This window comes from Malaclemys terrapin, chromosome 2 (genome assembly GCF_027887155.1).
Source record: "Malaclemys terrapin pileata isolate rMalTer1 chromosome 2, rMalTer1.hap1, whole genome shotgun sequence".
In the NCBI taxonomy this organism is placed as follows: Eukaryota; Metazoa; Chordata; order Testudines; family Emydidae; genus Malaclemys; species Malaclemys terrapin.
The window spans coordinates 193,285,983-193,301,762 of record NC_071506.1 but is presented as its reverse complement, the minus strand read 5'-3'; the positions used below and the strand labels follow the sequence as shown (position 1 = coordinate 193,301,762).

Genomic DNA, 15,780 nt, shown 5'->3' with positions numbered 1-15,780 from the left:
CCTCAGGTCAATTGTGCTTTAGGTATCACACCAAAGACAATGCTTGTAGCTGATTGTATAGTAGACTGTATGAAGATTTATTAAATAGAAAAGGGAAAATAGAGAGAGATTTACAAGGTTAAAGCAAGCAAACATCGACATGCCAATGAATTACAGTCTTAGGTTTCAAATGGTAACAGATACTTCTATAATCAACAAGCTCATTACACATAGAGAAATTTTGCTTATTTCAGAGCAAAATGGTCTGTAATTGTAGATCAAAGACCTGGTTGATGGCATGGCAGTCATTAACAGCTTCAGGCATAACAACACCTCCCATCTCAGCTATGCCCATTGTCCCAATAGAGATTAAAATGTTGAAACCCTGAGCCCTGGTCTACACTACAAACTTATGTTGGTATAACTACGCCCCTCAAAGGGTGTGGAAAAACTAAACATCTGAGTGATGCAGTTATACTGGCCGAACTCCCAGTGCAGACGGCCCTATGTTGATGGGAGGGCTTCTCCCATCAACATAGCTAGCACCTCTCAGATTGACTACGCCAACGGGAGACGCTCTCCCATCGGCATAGGTAGTGTCTTCAGCTACACTGTTGCAGCTGTGCTGCTGCACCACTGTAAGGGTAGAGAAGCCCTGAACAACTAAGGGTATGTCTATACATATAGCACGGCAGTGGCGCTGCTGTACCGATACAGCTGCACCGCTGCAGCACATCTGGTGAAGACGCTCTACACTGACAGGAGAGAACTCTCCTGTTGGCATAAATAAACCACCTCCGAGAGTGGGAGAAGCTCTCCCGCCAACATAGCACTGTGCACAGGAGCACTTATGTCAGTGTAACTTCTGTTACTCAGGGGGTAATGTAGACATAGCCTTATATCACAGACCAAGATAAAAGAAATAATAATGGTGGAGCAAATGAGACCACACAGAGCCTCTGGTATGGAGGAAATGGGAGAATGAGAGGGGGCACACAGTGCCCTTGGCATGACTAAAATCTCTTAGCATTTAAAAAATTCCTCCTTGCTCTTTCTTCAGGGAGCAGGGGGAGCTAGAGAGAGAGAGAGGAAAAGGGTCTTTCTTCCTTCCTAGTGTTCTGTCTCCCTAAAGCCTGTTCCATGGTGGGAGGGAGAGAGAGGGCACCAACCATCTGCCCGTCCCTTCAAATCCAGGGGGAAGAAAGGTACTTTGGAGGGGGGAGAAAAGGGAGAGAGAGACAGAGTCCCTGACATGGGGGGAAGGGGGCAGAAATCTGCAGATCCCTGGGTATGGGGGAGGGGAGTATGGGGGCACAGAGAGCTCTTGGCATGGGGGGAGGAGAGTATGGAGGGCACACAGAGGCCTGGGTATGGTGGGAGGGGAATATGGGGGGCACACAGGCCTTGGCATGATGGGAGGGGAGTAAGGGTGGCGTACAGAGTCCCTGGCATGAGGAGAGGGGGACAGGTTGCAGGAAGTTGCTGAAGTAGAGGGGGATGGGAGGGTGGCACACAGAGAGCTTGTGGGGTGGAATGGAGGAATGCAAGGAGCCTATGGTGTGTGCAATGCACTTGGCCTGCAAAAGCAATGAAGTTTGTGACCTTCTACATTTAGTATAAATCCGTGTGTGAGAGAGAGATGTGGGTGGTGGTGGTGGTGGGAATACAACACAGATAAATTTGAGCCATAAAGACCAAATTCTCCTCTCTTGTAAACCCACACAAGCTTTGGGTTTCCAAATATTCACTTTTCTGTCTGAAGGGTTTTAATTAATATTAATAACTTAACTTTTGATTTCTGTGCAGTATTTTTGTTGAAACTGGAGCATTATAAATAATAAACGATGTCCATAGTCTACATGCTAAATTATACAATGCTATTTTTGAGTCAGGGTTCTAATGGTGGTATGCACAGTGCATATCACTTGAGCTTTGTTCTTTGGCAAAGAGGTTGTCATGAATGGAGTTTATAATATATTGCTACACAGAGGTTGTCACTTGGAACTCTCAAGTTTCCTAAGGAGCCAGATTTACTTTTCTGCATCAGGAAACTTCCAAAAGAGCCCTAGATTCTCTGTTTTATGAGAGCAGAGAAATAATTGTAGCTGATACTTCTGGAAAACATTCTAAATTGGTGGAATTTTGTTTGCACTCATGTACCCTGCATTCATTTTTAGTTGGAGACTTGCAAGTTTCACAAGACTAGTTCACAGCTTTTCTTGTGAATTCCTGCTGTATTTTTGTAGATGGCACTGTATCTATGTTTGTACAGACCTGTACATACTGTATACAGAGTGATAGATTTATTTTATTACACTTTATACCTTTACTTGGACTCAGATTGTTTTTTTCACCTTGGCGAGCTGCAGCAGTGTCATCTAGCTTGTTATAAGTTTGCATTGTTTGCCTGGAAAGTCAGACAATAGCTTAATAATCAGACAACAGATTCCACAGTGTATTTATTTAGTTAGTTTATACTGTGTTCTGTCATATATTTTTAGATGCATTTATAATAGAAAATTTCTGCCATCTTTAGACTGTCTTACCTGTTTAGGTCCTGATCCTGTAATTGACTCTGTGCAGATTGAGGAGTTCACTCACATGCAGCCCTGTTGAAGTCTGTGGGGCATCACATGGGCACAGGGATCCTTCCATTTGCAGGATTAGTGCTGTTCCCATTCAGGGCTACTGCACCTGTATTGCCCCATCATGGTCCAGCAAGGGCACCCACTCCGAGGTTTCCAGCTCCCCAGCTATCACCTCTCTTGGCCGGAGATACATGTCTCTCTCTACAATGTGAATACAGACTGCTCAGTAGGCCAATTTTGCTTTCTCTTCAAAGGCTATGGACAGGGTAATTACCACAGTAATAAGGCACCCCACAGCTCTGTCTAATCAAGCACATTTATTCCTAAGGTAAAAGCATCAGAAAGAAAACATATTAAAACAATAAAAGAATCTACTCAGATGTTAAGTTTACCAGAGATCAGTTCTTGACTCCAACAAGGGCTCTACTGGTGAACAGTCCTTCAAACCCCACCAAGGGGTTTTTCTATGGTCACAAGTTCATAACAGCTGTCAGCTCAGAACAAGCACACAAATGTGAGTTTGGGCCTCTGGTCTGGTCTTCATGTAACAGCAATGGGTTTTTCCAGAGCGCAGCTTCAAAAGGATGGGTCTAGAGGTGAGAAGCTGCCTTCCCTGCCTCCCAAATATTTCCTAAGAATCCCACTTAACTTTGTTTGTCTAGCACATTGTTTCAAAGAGTCCTTTGAAGCTCACAAAGCTTGCCAGGTTTTAAATTAGTCACATCTCCTAGACATGTTACATACAATCCCACAATAACACATAAACATTTGCATTTTTAATACAATGAACTCCTAAGATTCTTAAAGTTAATTCCATACAGTTTAACTTAATTCAGTAAGGTTTGTTCAGGATATAGCAGAAAATTGTCATATCTGTCACAGGGGCCATCTCATTATTCACCTTTAAAACCACCCTCAAAACCCTCTTTTTGCCAAAATGCCTACAAAACACTTGACCACAGTTAGGCGGCTGGTGTGCTGACACCACTGCCTACTATGCTGACCAATATTGTCTCATTGTTTCCTTGTGTTCCCCAGTATCTCTGTATCCATCTATTGTCTCTTGCCTTATATTTAGATTGTAAGCTTTTTGGGGCAGGGATGGACTTTTTGGTCTCTGTTTGCACAGCGCCTAGCACAATAGGGTATTGCCCCATGACTAGGGCTCCTAGGCATGATGGTAATACAAATAGCAATAAATAATGACTGTATTTTTGTGTGTGTTTGCAAAGCACCTAGAAAAATAGGGCATCAGTTGTGGCTGGGGCTTCTAGACACTAGACTACAAATAATAACAAATAAAAATAAAATTACATCAACAAAATGTCAACAAAACTAAAGGGCTCTCCCTCCTCAACCTCTAGAAGAAAAGAACACCCACATCCTGCTGTAACCACTCCCTCAGGAAAACATGAGTCAATAGATAGGCAGTGTTCCCTGAAAAACTGGCTCTGCTGGGAGAGGCAGTCTGTTGATCAGACACATCAGACTTTGAAAAAACAAAATGACTGATATGGAATGCACATGTTTTTCACAGAATTCTCAGACTGAGATTGATGTGTCTTTCAAACAACAGATCAAAGAAACCACCCAAGAGGGACCTTTTTTTAAGCAATAGATGTTTGAAAATACTGTCTTTGGAAAAGAAGAGATTGTGAAATAACACATTTGATCTTTGGCATCACAATCTCTGTGACTTTTCTACTGTGTAGTCCTTAGGCAATACTTTACTGCTGTTACTTTAAACGTTCACTTGCAAAGGGGAAAGTGGTTATGTGTCCTTTTTTGTTCTTGTTTTATTTTAAAGGCCCCAACATATTTTTTTTATTTAAAATATTGTTCCGCTTACATTAGAAATTTAGGTCTTGTTTAAGTTTGAAGGCTTTTGTGGAGGGAGAATTGGTAGGGTTATGACTCCATGAGTACCAAGGAAATAAAACCTGATTAACATGGGAAGAGTAATTGTCTTATTCAGCCTGTTTAAAACACTATTGTTTGTTTGTTAACATCTATTAAGTTAAGACTGAGGGCTTGTCTACACTTAAAAAATGGTACAACAGCAAAGCTGCAGCTCTTCAATATAGACACTACTTAAGCCAATGAGTAGGTAATTAACTTCCCTGAGTGCTGCTAGCTAGATGAGAAGAATTCTTCCACCTAGCATTGCATACATGGGGACTTAGGTTGGTTTAACTACACCGCTTAAGGGTGTGGATTTTTCACACTCCTGACTGACGAAGTTAAACCGACCTAATTTTCTAGTGTAGACCAGGCCAGAGAAACACTTAGGTTGAAGGACATCTTTATTAGAGATTGAATATTTGCTGCCTTTTCACTTAAGGTCACAGTTATTGCACATTGCACCATTGGGGCTTTGATAAATTCACAATCCACATTTCTGACACCTCCAACAAACCTTCTAGAATAAGTAGGGAAGACCAGATTTCACATTCCTCATATTTCTAAGTAATAAATAAATAAATTGCAGACTTTCTTTATACTGTGCATTGTAATACAGCAAACAAAAGGACCCAAACATTTTCCCCTTTAAAACCAGTCAGTATTTAAAAATATATAGGAGTCAAATAAGATTATATTATTGAAATATGATTGTCATGTAAGAGTACCAGCATATTCATGTATTTAATTGGGGGCATACATTACCAGTTCATCCTTAGTAGGTAGAGTGTTCCGATTTTAGTTCTAAAACACTAAAAAATTCAATAGGGCACATTCTCATGTTATCTGTAATGTTTGGCCATTTTAGTGTGCATGTTCCAGCTGTACAATAAAGATGTCTGACTCTGTACGCAGTATAGAGGTGTTGCCCACACAATGGATTCATTCTAAAACTCCAGTTAAGTTACTCACAACAGCAATGTGAATTCCACAAAACTGCAAGCTAGCTCAAAGTGATGGAAGTAGACAATTTTAATACAGTGGGCAAACCACTAGGGCTAAATAAAAATTGCAGTGGGGTTGGTGCCATAGTAGAACAAAAGTCCCAAATTGCAGGTTGTCAACCATCTATAGTTCTTGTCTATATAAAAGAAGCACTTGGAATCAAGTTTCTTTTCTGAGAATGTCATTGCTATAACTAGATACTGTACTTTTAAATAGTCCATGATCACATGCTTTTAAAATGTATGTTCCTCCTTTTCTACCATTGTCCCATATCTGATCTTGTAGTCTCGTATGTATATTTATTTGTATTTAATATGCCATCCAACATTACTTTCTAAGGCTTAAATTTTCAAAAGTGACCAGTAATTTTGTGTGCCTCAGTTATTGAGTGCTCAACTTGAGACACCCTAGCACTTTTCAGAAAGAGCTAAGCACCCACCCTTTGAAAATCAGGTCCCTGTAAGTTGTCTCAAACTATATAGCCCATCTTTTATCTATCTTGTATGGTAATTACAAGGTAACTAACTTAGTTGTGCTTTATCCCTAACCGTTTTATAGTACTCTTATATTCACAGCCTTTGTAAGATGTGATTTATCTACCTGAGTGTCTGTTGTTTCTCTTGTTTTATTACGCATATGTAGTTATAAATGATTTCTTGAGATTGTGCAGCAAGTTTTGAAATATTTATGTCTTTGGTTACAGTATTTCTTTTTGTAAGAAGAAGGAGGAGTACTTGTGGCACCTTAGAGACTAACAAATTTATTTGAGCATAAGCTTTTGTGGGCTAAAACCCACTTCATTGGATGCATGCAGTGGAAAATACAGTAGGAAGATATATATACACAGAGGACATGAAAAAATGGGTGTTGACATACTAACTATAACTAGAGTAATCAGTTAAGGTGGGCTATTATCAGCAGGAGTAAAAAAAAAACTTTTGTAGTGATAATCAGGATGGCCCATTTCCAACAGTTGACAAGAAGGTGTGAGTACCAGTAAGGGAAAAATTAGCATGAGGAAATAGGTTTTACTTTGTGTAATGACCCATCCACGCCTAGTCTTTATTCAAGCCTAATTTAATGGTATAAGGTTAGAGCAATAAGAGCCAAATTCTGCCAGCAAATACTGGTGCATAATTCGCACAGCTTCAGTGGGAGTTGCTCATACAAAAGCAGTAGCATTTACCAAAATTGATGATGGCTTCAGAAATCACAACCTAATAGAAAATGAACTAAAAATATCTAATATACTGAAGTGATTAGACTGATGGTATGTGTGAGTTTTATTGGGGGAGAGGGGTGCGGTAGGGAGTGGGTTGATCAGGGTAAATGAAAGATTATATGTATGCAGTTGCTTGATTCCAGCAGCGGAGGTTTCAAGAAAAACACCATATATAATGAAACTTGTGATAAAATTGAAAGAGTTAGCAACACTAGGACAGGTAACAAACTGTTCACATATCCCTCATTTCTAGGGACATTACTTAGTATCATCTGAAAGTTATCTCTTAAACTATCATTTGAGCAGCTAAAATTGAAATGAAGTATAAAAGTGTGTCTACATTGATAAGAGGGATTTTCCATGGATTTCAGCTAGCTCAATTGAGCTAATCTGATTAAGAAAATAAACTTATTTTCCTAGTCTAAACAAAGCCTAAGTGTCTGGTTCAATCCAGTGCTTTAAAGATCATAAAGAATTTACCCCCCCAACTCTTGAAAACCTAGCTCATTCTGAACTTCTGCTTACAAGGATTACATAATGGCTAAAGAGTAACACTGTTAACCAATGATCATATTAGCTATAGTAATCTCGTACGTGCGCCTTATGGCTATACCCATTATCAATAACTTCATTTATATTATGCAGAACTTTAAATCTAACATTTACAAAAATGAAAAATGAGGTAACCTAAGGTTTGTATGGCACAGAGGTCAATTTGGAATGTTCTCATAACGGAATGTTCTCATACTGAGGGAGAGTTGAATACTATGTCACAGTGGGAAACTGGGGGAAAGTTTGCAATGAAAGTTGTAGGGAATTTCCCCATTTTAACAGGAAAATTGTTGAGAATTCCAGTTTTTGCCAGACATTTTGGGAATACAGCACCTTTCATATTCCTATAGTCTAGAACTGGATCCCAATTCTTCTAAGTCAGGGATCAGCAACCTTTGGCATGCGGCCCATCAGGGAAATCTGCTGGTGTGCCGGGACTGTTTGTTTACCTGCAGCGTCTGCAGGTTCGGCCAATCGCAGCTTCCATTGGCCACGGTTCGCCGTTCCAGACCAATGAGGGCTGAGGGAAGCGGCGGCCAGCACATCCCTAGGCCCGCGCCACTTCCCGCAGCCCCCATTGGCCTGGAACGGTGAACCACGGCCAGTGGGAGCTGTGATCGTCCGAAGCTGCGGACGCTGCAGGTAAACAAACCGTCCCGGCCCGCGAGCTGATTTCCCTGACAGGCCACGGGCCAAAGGTTGCCGATCCTTGTTCTAAGTCAATGGGAGGTTTGTCATTGACTTCAATGGGAATAGAACTGAAAGTGGAATTTTGGACTTCAAATTAGTTTCCAGCATCCCTTAAGCAAATTCTAGTCTCAGCACAGTAGACACTTATTAGTAGCAACATATCAATGCCCTTTTGCTATGTTGCTCCTAAGCAGCTATTGCTGTTATGGGGAGTGTCGACAATTCACAGTAGGGAAAGTGTTCCCCGGGGAAATGTTGCTCGTAAGCGACAGCTGCTCTTAGAAGGTGTTGCTGCAAACAAGCACTTACTGTATTTCATTCTGTACTCTGGAAAGAACACAGAGAAACTTTTTATGTTTAAAAGTATACTGTAAGGACACTTTTATTATTTCTGCATTGTTATCCCTCCCAGATTTTATATTTTAGCCATACTGCTCAAATACCCTCTAATCATGCACCAGAATACATCTTTTAAGGAAAGTATTTGCAATGTTTTCCAGTCCTTGTGTGATAGCAGCCAAGCTTCTATGACTGCTCATTACATTCATTTACTATGTTGCCTAATTGGTGAGAAGATATAGGTCTTGTTTTACTAATCTGAGGAATATTAACAAATTAATCTCTGATATTAGCTGTGCTCTGCTGCAGAAGCCTTCCTAGTGTTTCATTTGGAGCACTTATGATTGGATATCTGTGTGCATGAGTGCAAAGGTCCTGAATGTACGTTTATTAGAAACTCAGGATTAAATAGTCTACAATGTAAAACCTTGCAGCGATCTCACTTAAGGAACAATAAAATGTCATCTTTGCATAGTGCTATTTGCAATGGTGTAACATCAGTAGTTTCATAAGAACAAAACTAAATTCTTAGATTCTTTTATTTGGAAGTGTAACATATGTATGTTTCAGCATGTGCCATAAAGAAAACTAACTATAATCCTAGTTAGTTTTCTTTATATATATATTTGGTGGGGAGTTTCTCACTTCCTTAGCTGAACTCCCAGGATTTGTCTCCTAAACATTCAGTCCAAAATTCTAGTTACTATCTATTATGGCCCAGGAGGATAGGTTGAAAGTCCCATCAGAGACAATGAAGAGTGCTCATGATTGGCAAGCAAGATGGTTGTTGAGTGGCATGAGCTGTTGATTTTCTTTGCAGCTGTTGAGAGCACCACCCCTGTAGCATTCCTAGTCTTTGCTGCCTGAGGAATAATATGCCTGCATCAGGAATCAGTCCCGCTCATCAGCACAGAACCTTGCCAATTGACCACAAGGCCAACCCTTTCATTTTGCTCCTAACTTGTACAATTATTCCCATCAGTGAAGTTAAATGCAATAGGATACATTAATGTACAATAAAACTACACTTTTAAATGCACAAAGGTCAGGAAATGGAAAAATAAAGGTCCTAGTTACATTAATTTGCCCCATTGCACATATATACTAGCTTTGATATATGTACCTAGTGGGGCAAATTCTGTTTCTGACAAGAGATTCCATCCCATTTGAAGTCTGTTGTACATTGTTATATCTCTCTGAGACAGTCTCAGTTTCCTTATAAATGTCTCTAGTAGCAGCAGTTCTACTTTCCTCCATGTAGTGTGTCATAGGGAAGTGGGGTCATTAGATTACTGCAGTCTGGACACAAGCTTGTGCCACTGGAGTGCTGGTAGTCCTCCAGGCCTTCCCACAATTCTCCTGTGTGCCCAGAAAAGACAGACACACTCTCCCACAGTTACTAGGAAAATATTCAAAAAGCAGCTCATCTTACAGCAGTGCCGGGAACCCTGGGATGTGCCCTCTGAAGTCTTAGTGCTGCACACGAATGAGTGCAGCACCATGATAGGTGCAGCAGCTCAAGGGTCATTTCACAGTGTGACTGATCTGACTCGAGTTAGGCTAATGGAGAGAAGTAGTTCCGTTTACTCTGCCACTAATACATATCCATTATGGCAGAAGGGGTCATTCCTTTTTGTGGCAGGTGTACTTTGTATCTCAATCTGGGAGGAGAATTTCTTTTTGAACACTGGCTGGTGTCTCAAAGTGGTGGAAATTGTTCTTTATGGGGAGCATGAGCTCAAATGTATCCCTATGTAAACTCCACTGGAAATTACTTCAGCGATGAATTTAGCTGATGGTGTTTGAAAGAGGATGGTGTTTCTATTAATTTAGAAGAGAGTGGATCTCTAGTAGTCTTTGCCCCATCCCCTGGCCCTGGAATGTATGTATGGGTGTGTAGAGAAATGAACCACCATCTGTTTCTCCACAAAATCCCTATTACAGAAGAGCCTGGTGGCACAGGGGAACCTCCTATCTATCTTGCATTTACAGCTGTCTCCATGGGCATGATTAATCAATACAAAGTTTGATACACGATATGCGTCTCCTGTAGAAAAAATTTCTGTTTCTCTTGTTTCACAGTCATGTATGAAGAGACTGTGTTCATTCATTGTTTTCTCATTCCAGTGCAACGTTTTTCCCCCTTCTAAGCTGGCATATAAAATTCAACAAAGTGCATTCTAAATAATATTCTTTCCTTTCTGCCCCTTCACAGAATCTGTACCAAAACAGGTTCCTAGGCCTGGCTGCCATGGCGTCTCCATCTAGGAACTCTCAGAATCGGCGCCGGTGTAAAGAACCGCTCAGATACAGCTACAACCCTGACCAGTTTCATAACATGGACATCAGGAACAACTCCCATGAGATGGTAACCATTCCACGGTCCACCAGTGACACTGACCTGGTCACTTCAGACAGCCGATCTACTCTAATGGTCAGCAGCTCGTATTATTCCATAGGACACTCACAGGACCTAGTGATCTATTGGGATATAAAGGAAGAAGTAGATGCGGGGGATTGGATCGGCATGTATCTCATTGGTAAGTCCTGCCTGCCTTTGCATTTTCAATTGCTTTTATTTTTTAATTTTGAGTGTATTCGTGAACGGTAAAGTAAGGGGCTTACAGAACTTTCTTGGTCTAACATAGGCAAGCTTATATACACAATTCTTCAAAAGCCTCTTTGTCCTATATTGTCACACAGTCCTGACCTTCTTTTGCTTGAGTAAGCATTAACTAGGATCTTTAGGGCCCTGTCTACACTGTGGACATTTTCAGCTAGTTTGATTTCAAAGCAGTTTGAATTTTTGGGGAAATGTCCCCAGGGTAGACAAAGACTAGGATTCCAAGTGTCTACCACTGCAAGTGCTTGCTCACCTGAGTAGTCTTTACTGCAGTAAAACTACTCGCATCATTAAGCATTATGCAAGCATATAAGGTTTTGCAGAAACAGAGCCTTAGCCTTTTGAAAAGCATTGAGCAGACTGTCTTTTCTCTGTATAACCTAAGAATATTTAGATATGAGTAATAAAAATTAGTAACGACGGACACTTATCTAACTTTTTTTCTTCAGTACAAAATTAATATTTTTAAATACTTCATTTAAAAAAAATAGCTAGAAATTTAAAATCTTTGGGCAGGATTCAGAACAGATGCCCTGAGGGCTTCATCCTCCAATGTGCTGAGCACTCTGATCTCATCCAGTGACGCACATAAGCATGTGGTTAAAGTTAAGCACATGAGTTGTCCTGTTGGCTTCAGTGGGGATACCTCACAGAGTCATAGAAATGTAGGGCTGGAAAGGAACTTGAGAGATCATCTAGTTCATCCCCCTGCGCTGAGGCAGGATCTAGTATACGTAGGCCATCCCTCACAGGTGTTTGTCTAACATGTTCTTAAACTCATGTGCTTAAAGTTAGATACGTGCTTAAGTGCTTTATTGGATACGTCCAGAATGCTCAGCACCTTGAAGGAGCAAGCCCTAAGAAACATACCAACACAAAAAACAAATGGTCACTTACACCAAAAATCACACCACAGGCAGGCTGCTTCCAGTCCCAAGAGACCAGTCACTAACCCCAGATCAATTGGTAACTACATCTCATATCAACGACAAGACCTGTAGCCAATCTTGTAATAAACTACCTAAAGGTTTATTAACTAGGAAAAAGAAATGAGTTATTTACAGGTTAAAGCAAGCAAACATATGCACACAAATGAGTGATCATCTGAATCCTAAGAGTGACAGAGTTGTAGTGATCTGTCAATTCAAAGTATCTTTCAGGGTGGACACAGGGGTAACCCCTGGGGATCTCTGCTTCAGTGTCACGCTGTCTGGAGTGGCTCACAACTGTGAGTGCCTCCAGACAGCCTGACACAACTCTAACAGGATTATGCCACTACAGCACAAGAGGCTGTCTACTCTGCATTTAATACAGCAGAATCCTGGCCAGCAGAGCTGTTTAACATAGTGCACTGGCTAATCAACCCAGATTCCATAGCCCCGACACTGGACCCAATCATCAATCACTGTGAAGAGCTGTCAGTGTACCTCGCTGTTAAAATCAACCGAATATATATGGAGCTAGTTGGGAAGGGAAATTCTACCCGTGACCAGATTGCATTATCCACCTCACCACCCTTGACTGAGTTTGGCCCCATCACACATTCCAAAGGTCAAGACGCTCTGAAAATATTACAGCCACAACGAGTTAAACAGATCCATGCTGGATGCCAGTACTAATGGAAATGGTCAGTGGCTCCTTCAGAGCACACACCAGACTCCTTGAAAAATGCAATAGTTCATCCAGGGCTCAAGAAGCTATCAGTCAACCTTGAACTTCAACTACTGTTCTGTCTCCAACCTCCCATTTCTGGTCAAAATAAGTTGGAAAGTAGTAATCAGCAGAATATCAAAACCCTACCCCAAGCAGAGTTTTCATCCCAAAAAGGGAAATGTGCCAGAGACTCCCTGAAGCTTGCCAGGAACTGCGCTATTGCTGTTCACTTTACATGGAAGGTTCTCAGATACTGCAGTGATGGACAGCAATATAAAACCCTAAAACACAGAGATTCTATGTACATAGTACAATAGTGCCGGGAATGTGTTCTTGTATACTTTGAATATGAAACATAGAATGGTACATTTTTCTGGTACAACAACCTGACAATTACCCTTGTAGTAGCCAGTAAATTACAAATTAACTTGTTACACAGTTAATCCATGGGAGGGGAAAATCCATGGATTCTTGTGGAATAGGTTTTCCCCGGATTTGTTCAAAGCTTTCTAGAATCTACATATCTATTTAAGAAGAAAGTGTCCTGGCCCTTCTGGATATGAAGGTAACCTTCACAATGTAAAATGATACATGGCTGGGTTTTTGAGTTAGCAGCCAGCCAGACTGGAACAAGAATACCAAAAAAACTGTGTGCTTCCCCAGTCAACTCAATAGGGGATTAGCCTGGAAGCCTATTATCACCACTTAAATGACAACATTGTTAACTATTTCCATGTTGATGATCATAACCAGAAATGGTAAGTTAATGTGGTTGTGTGTTTAGCTAGGGGGTGGTGTTATATCCTGAGATTCTTTTTCATTTGAATTCATGGGAATAAAGCAGAAAGTTTTAAACATGGAAATAGTTTAATGTTATGTCGATTCATGAGATAACTGAGAAACTGTTTGTGCTCCATGGTGATCCTGCAGAGTGTTGTGGTATTTTATTGTTGTTTTTTAATAAAGCTTGGTCCAGCAGCATTAGTATTATTATTTACTGTTTGTTTTATCTAGGACCTAGGAGCCCTAGTCATGGATGAGAAGCCCATTGTGATAGGCGCTGTACAAACACAGAACACAAAAACAATCCCTGCCCCAGAGTTCACAATCATTTTCATTTTAATAAATTAGGAAATATCCCTATATGTTCTCATTGGGTCCTGGTGTTGAAATGTATAAGGAACACCAGCAACAATCACAGAGAAATTTTGGAGATATCTGATAAACCACAAACTTCTAAATAAAGATAGTCCAAACCTTGAAAGGACACAGCGTTTGGCAACAAGGCATATCTGGTGGGTAGAAGATATATTCTGATGAAGAAGGTTTCAAGGTGAGAGAAGAGTGAAAAGGACTAGATCATAGTGGACAAGTATTTAGAGAATGAGACCCCTGGATGTTTTTGTGAAGGAATATTCCTATTCAGTGGTTAAAGTAGATTGAAACAGGAGAGGGGGTGCTCTCAGCATACCAACCAAGGATGTGGGGAAATTCAGGAAGTATGTTGCTTACTGAAGCCCGGGAGAGAAGTAGGAGTGCTTCCTCTGCTTTTACGGAAGGGGGAGGAGGGGTTGGTGCTCTCCCCTCCGCCTTACTTGAATTCCTGTTCAGATATTAGCTGATGGCAAATTGGGAGCTCATCTTTATCTAAAGCTGGTAAAAGATAAGTTTAGAACTGATAGCAGAGTTAATCTCCTTCTACAAAAAGGGATTGTCATCCATGAGGAGAGGTTGTACAGAATAAGTTAAGAAAATGATGGTCATGTAATTAGTGTCCAATAATACTATTGGGTATACCTGTTAAAAAAGCTACATGGACTCCAGTGATAACAGAGTGGAGAAGTTAATACATCCCCACAATCAACAGCTGATTTTGTAAAAATGTGTGATAGAAGAGTATTAGCAAAGTTCATCAGTTTGAGAGAAAACATGAATATGGAGTCTGTTAAAATATAGACCTTGTTTATCCAATCTGCTTTGCGATTGGCAATAGCTAGGCAGCAAGAACATGTGGATTCCTCTGACCCAAGAATGTGCCCTCTGAAGAATATAAAAGATATTCTGCCTATGGAAATCAGAGTTTTGTGTTGTTGTTAAGCTTGATCTTGAAGCATTGTAACTTCCCCCAAGACTTGCTTTGTATGGTCCTTATTTCACTCATTTTTAGCATTAGGTATTAGCTGTAAAATAAATTGCTAGCTATATGTAACAGAGGTGTAACAGTTTTCCTAATGTATCTGTTTGTCACTTCTCAGGAGAACTATAACATTTCTAATAAACACAATCCTCCAAAAATATGTCCTCAGTCAAAAACACATGTAAACACTCAAAAGTGAGAATAACTACCCTGATTACACAACTCACTTGATGTTTAAAATCTCAGGGGCTGATGAAGGTTTCTTAGCAAAAAAGCTAACAGCAAAATATTTACTCTTTTTATGTGAAACCAATACAAATGTCATTCGTCTGAATAGCTAAGATTTACATATTGGTATTTACTATATAAATAAAAATGTGTTTTAGTGGAAGTCTTGCAACAGGTGGAATATTTGCAGTTATCTGATGGTCTTCCTCCTTCACCTCATTTACTGTTAGTATATGTTATGGTACAGAGCCTCTTAGAATTAATATGGACTTCTGGCAGCTCTGTATAGATAAAGAGCTATCTTCTAATTACTGCAGTTACATTTCAGTTGCTACTATATTTCCCTGCTCTCCTCATATCAGTATCTGCTATTGAATGGCTTATAAGAAGTGCCTAAACTAGACTTGGAAAGAAACTTTTGGCCTGGTGCCTATAAATACTGTTATTAGTCAGTGAATCCATTCGGAGCTAATATTGTGCTGTACGTACCAATAGGCAATAGACTTTCTTCTTTCAGCAATTTCTTTAGGGAAAACAAAACATTTTAAAAGTTATTTAATAAAAGTTCTTTATATACAAACACTTTCAGGTCCAATTTCCTGTCCATATTTTCTTTTCAGTCAATCCTTTTCAAGTTTATATGTATATAAAAAATTCTTGACCTAATTAGTAGTTGAAATTTATCTTAAAAATTTATGATTTTTTCCCTCTGCTCTAGTCTTTGATTTTATTTCCCCCCAAAAGGCAATTCTTGCTTCAGTCAGACATACCTCATTTTTTAAGGATTTTGATTAATACATTTTTACATTTTTCAGATTAATTTGATATTCAGAAGGCCTAGTATTAAGCCTATTGAAGTCAATGG

The 15,780-nt window shown here is 40.0% G+C and overlaps 1 protein-coding gene across 1 annotated transcript in view; it reads left to right on the top strand.

Annotated features, from left to right (window-relative positions):
* The window catches only part of HECW1 (HECT, C2 and WW domain containing E3 ubiquitin protein ligase 1), a 297,476-nt gene that overhangs the window by 22,778 nt on the left and 258,918 nt on the right, over positions 1-15,780 (top strand). Inside the window, exon 3 of the mRNA XM_054021224.1 lies at positions 10,490-10,814. Within this exon, the coding sequence (XP_053877199.1) occupies positions 10,490-10,814 (325 nt within the window). The remainder of the gene's footprint in view (positions 1-10,489; positions 10,815-15,780) is intronic.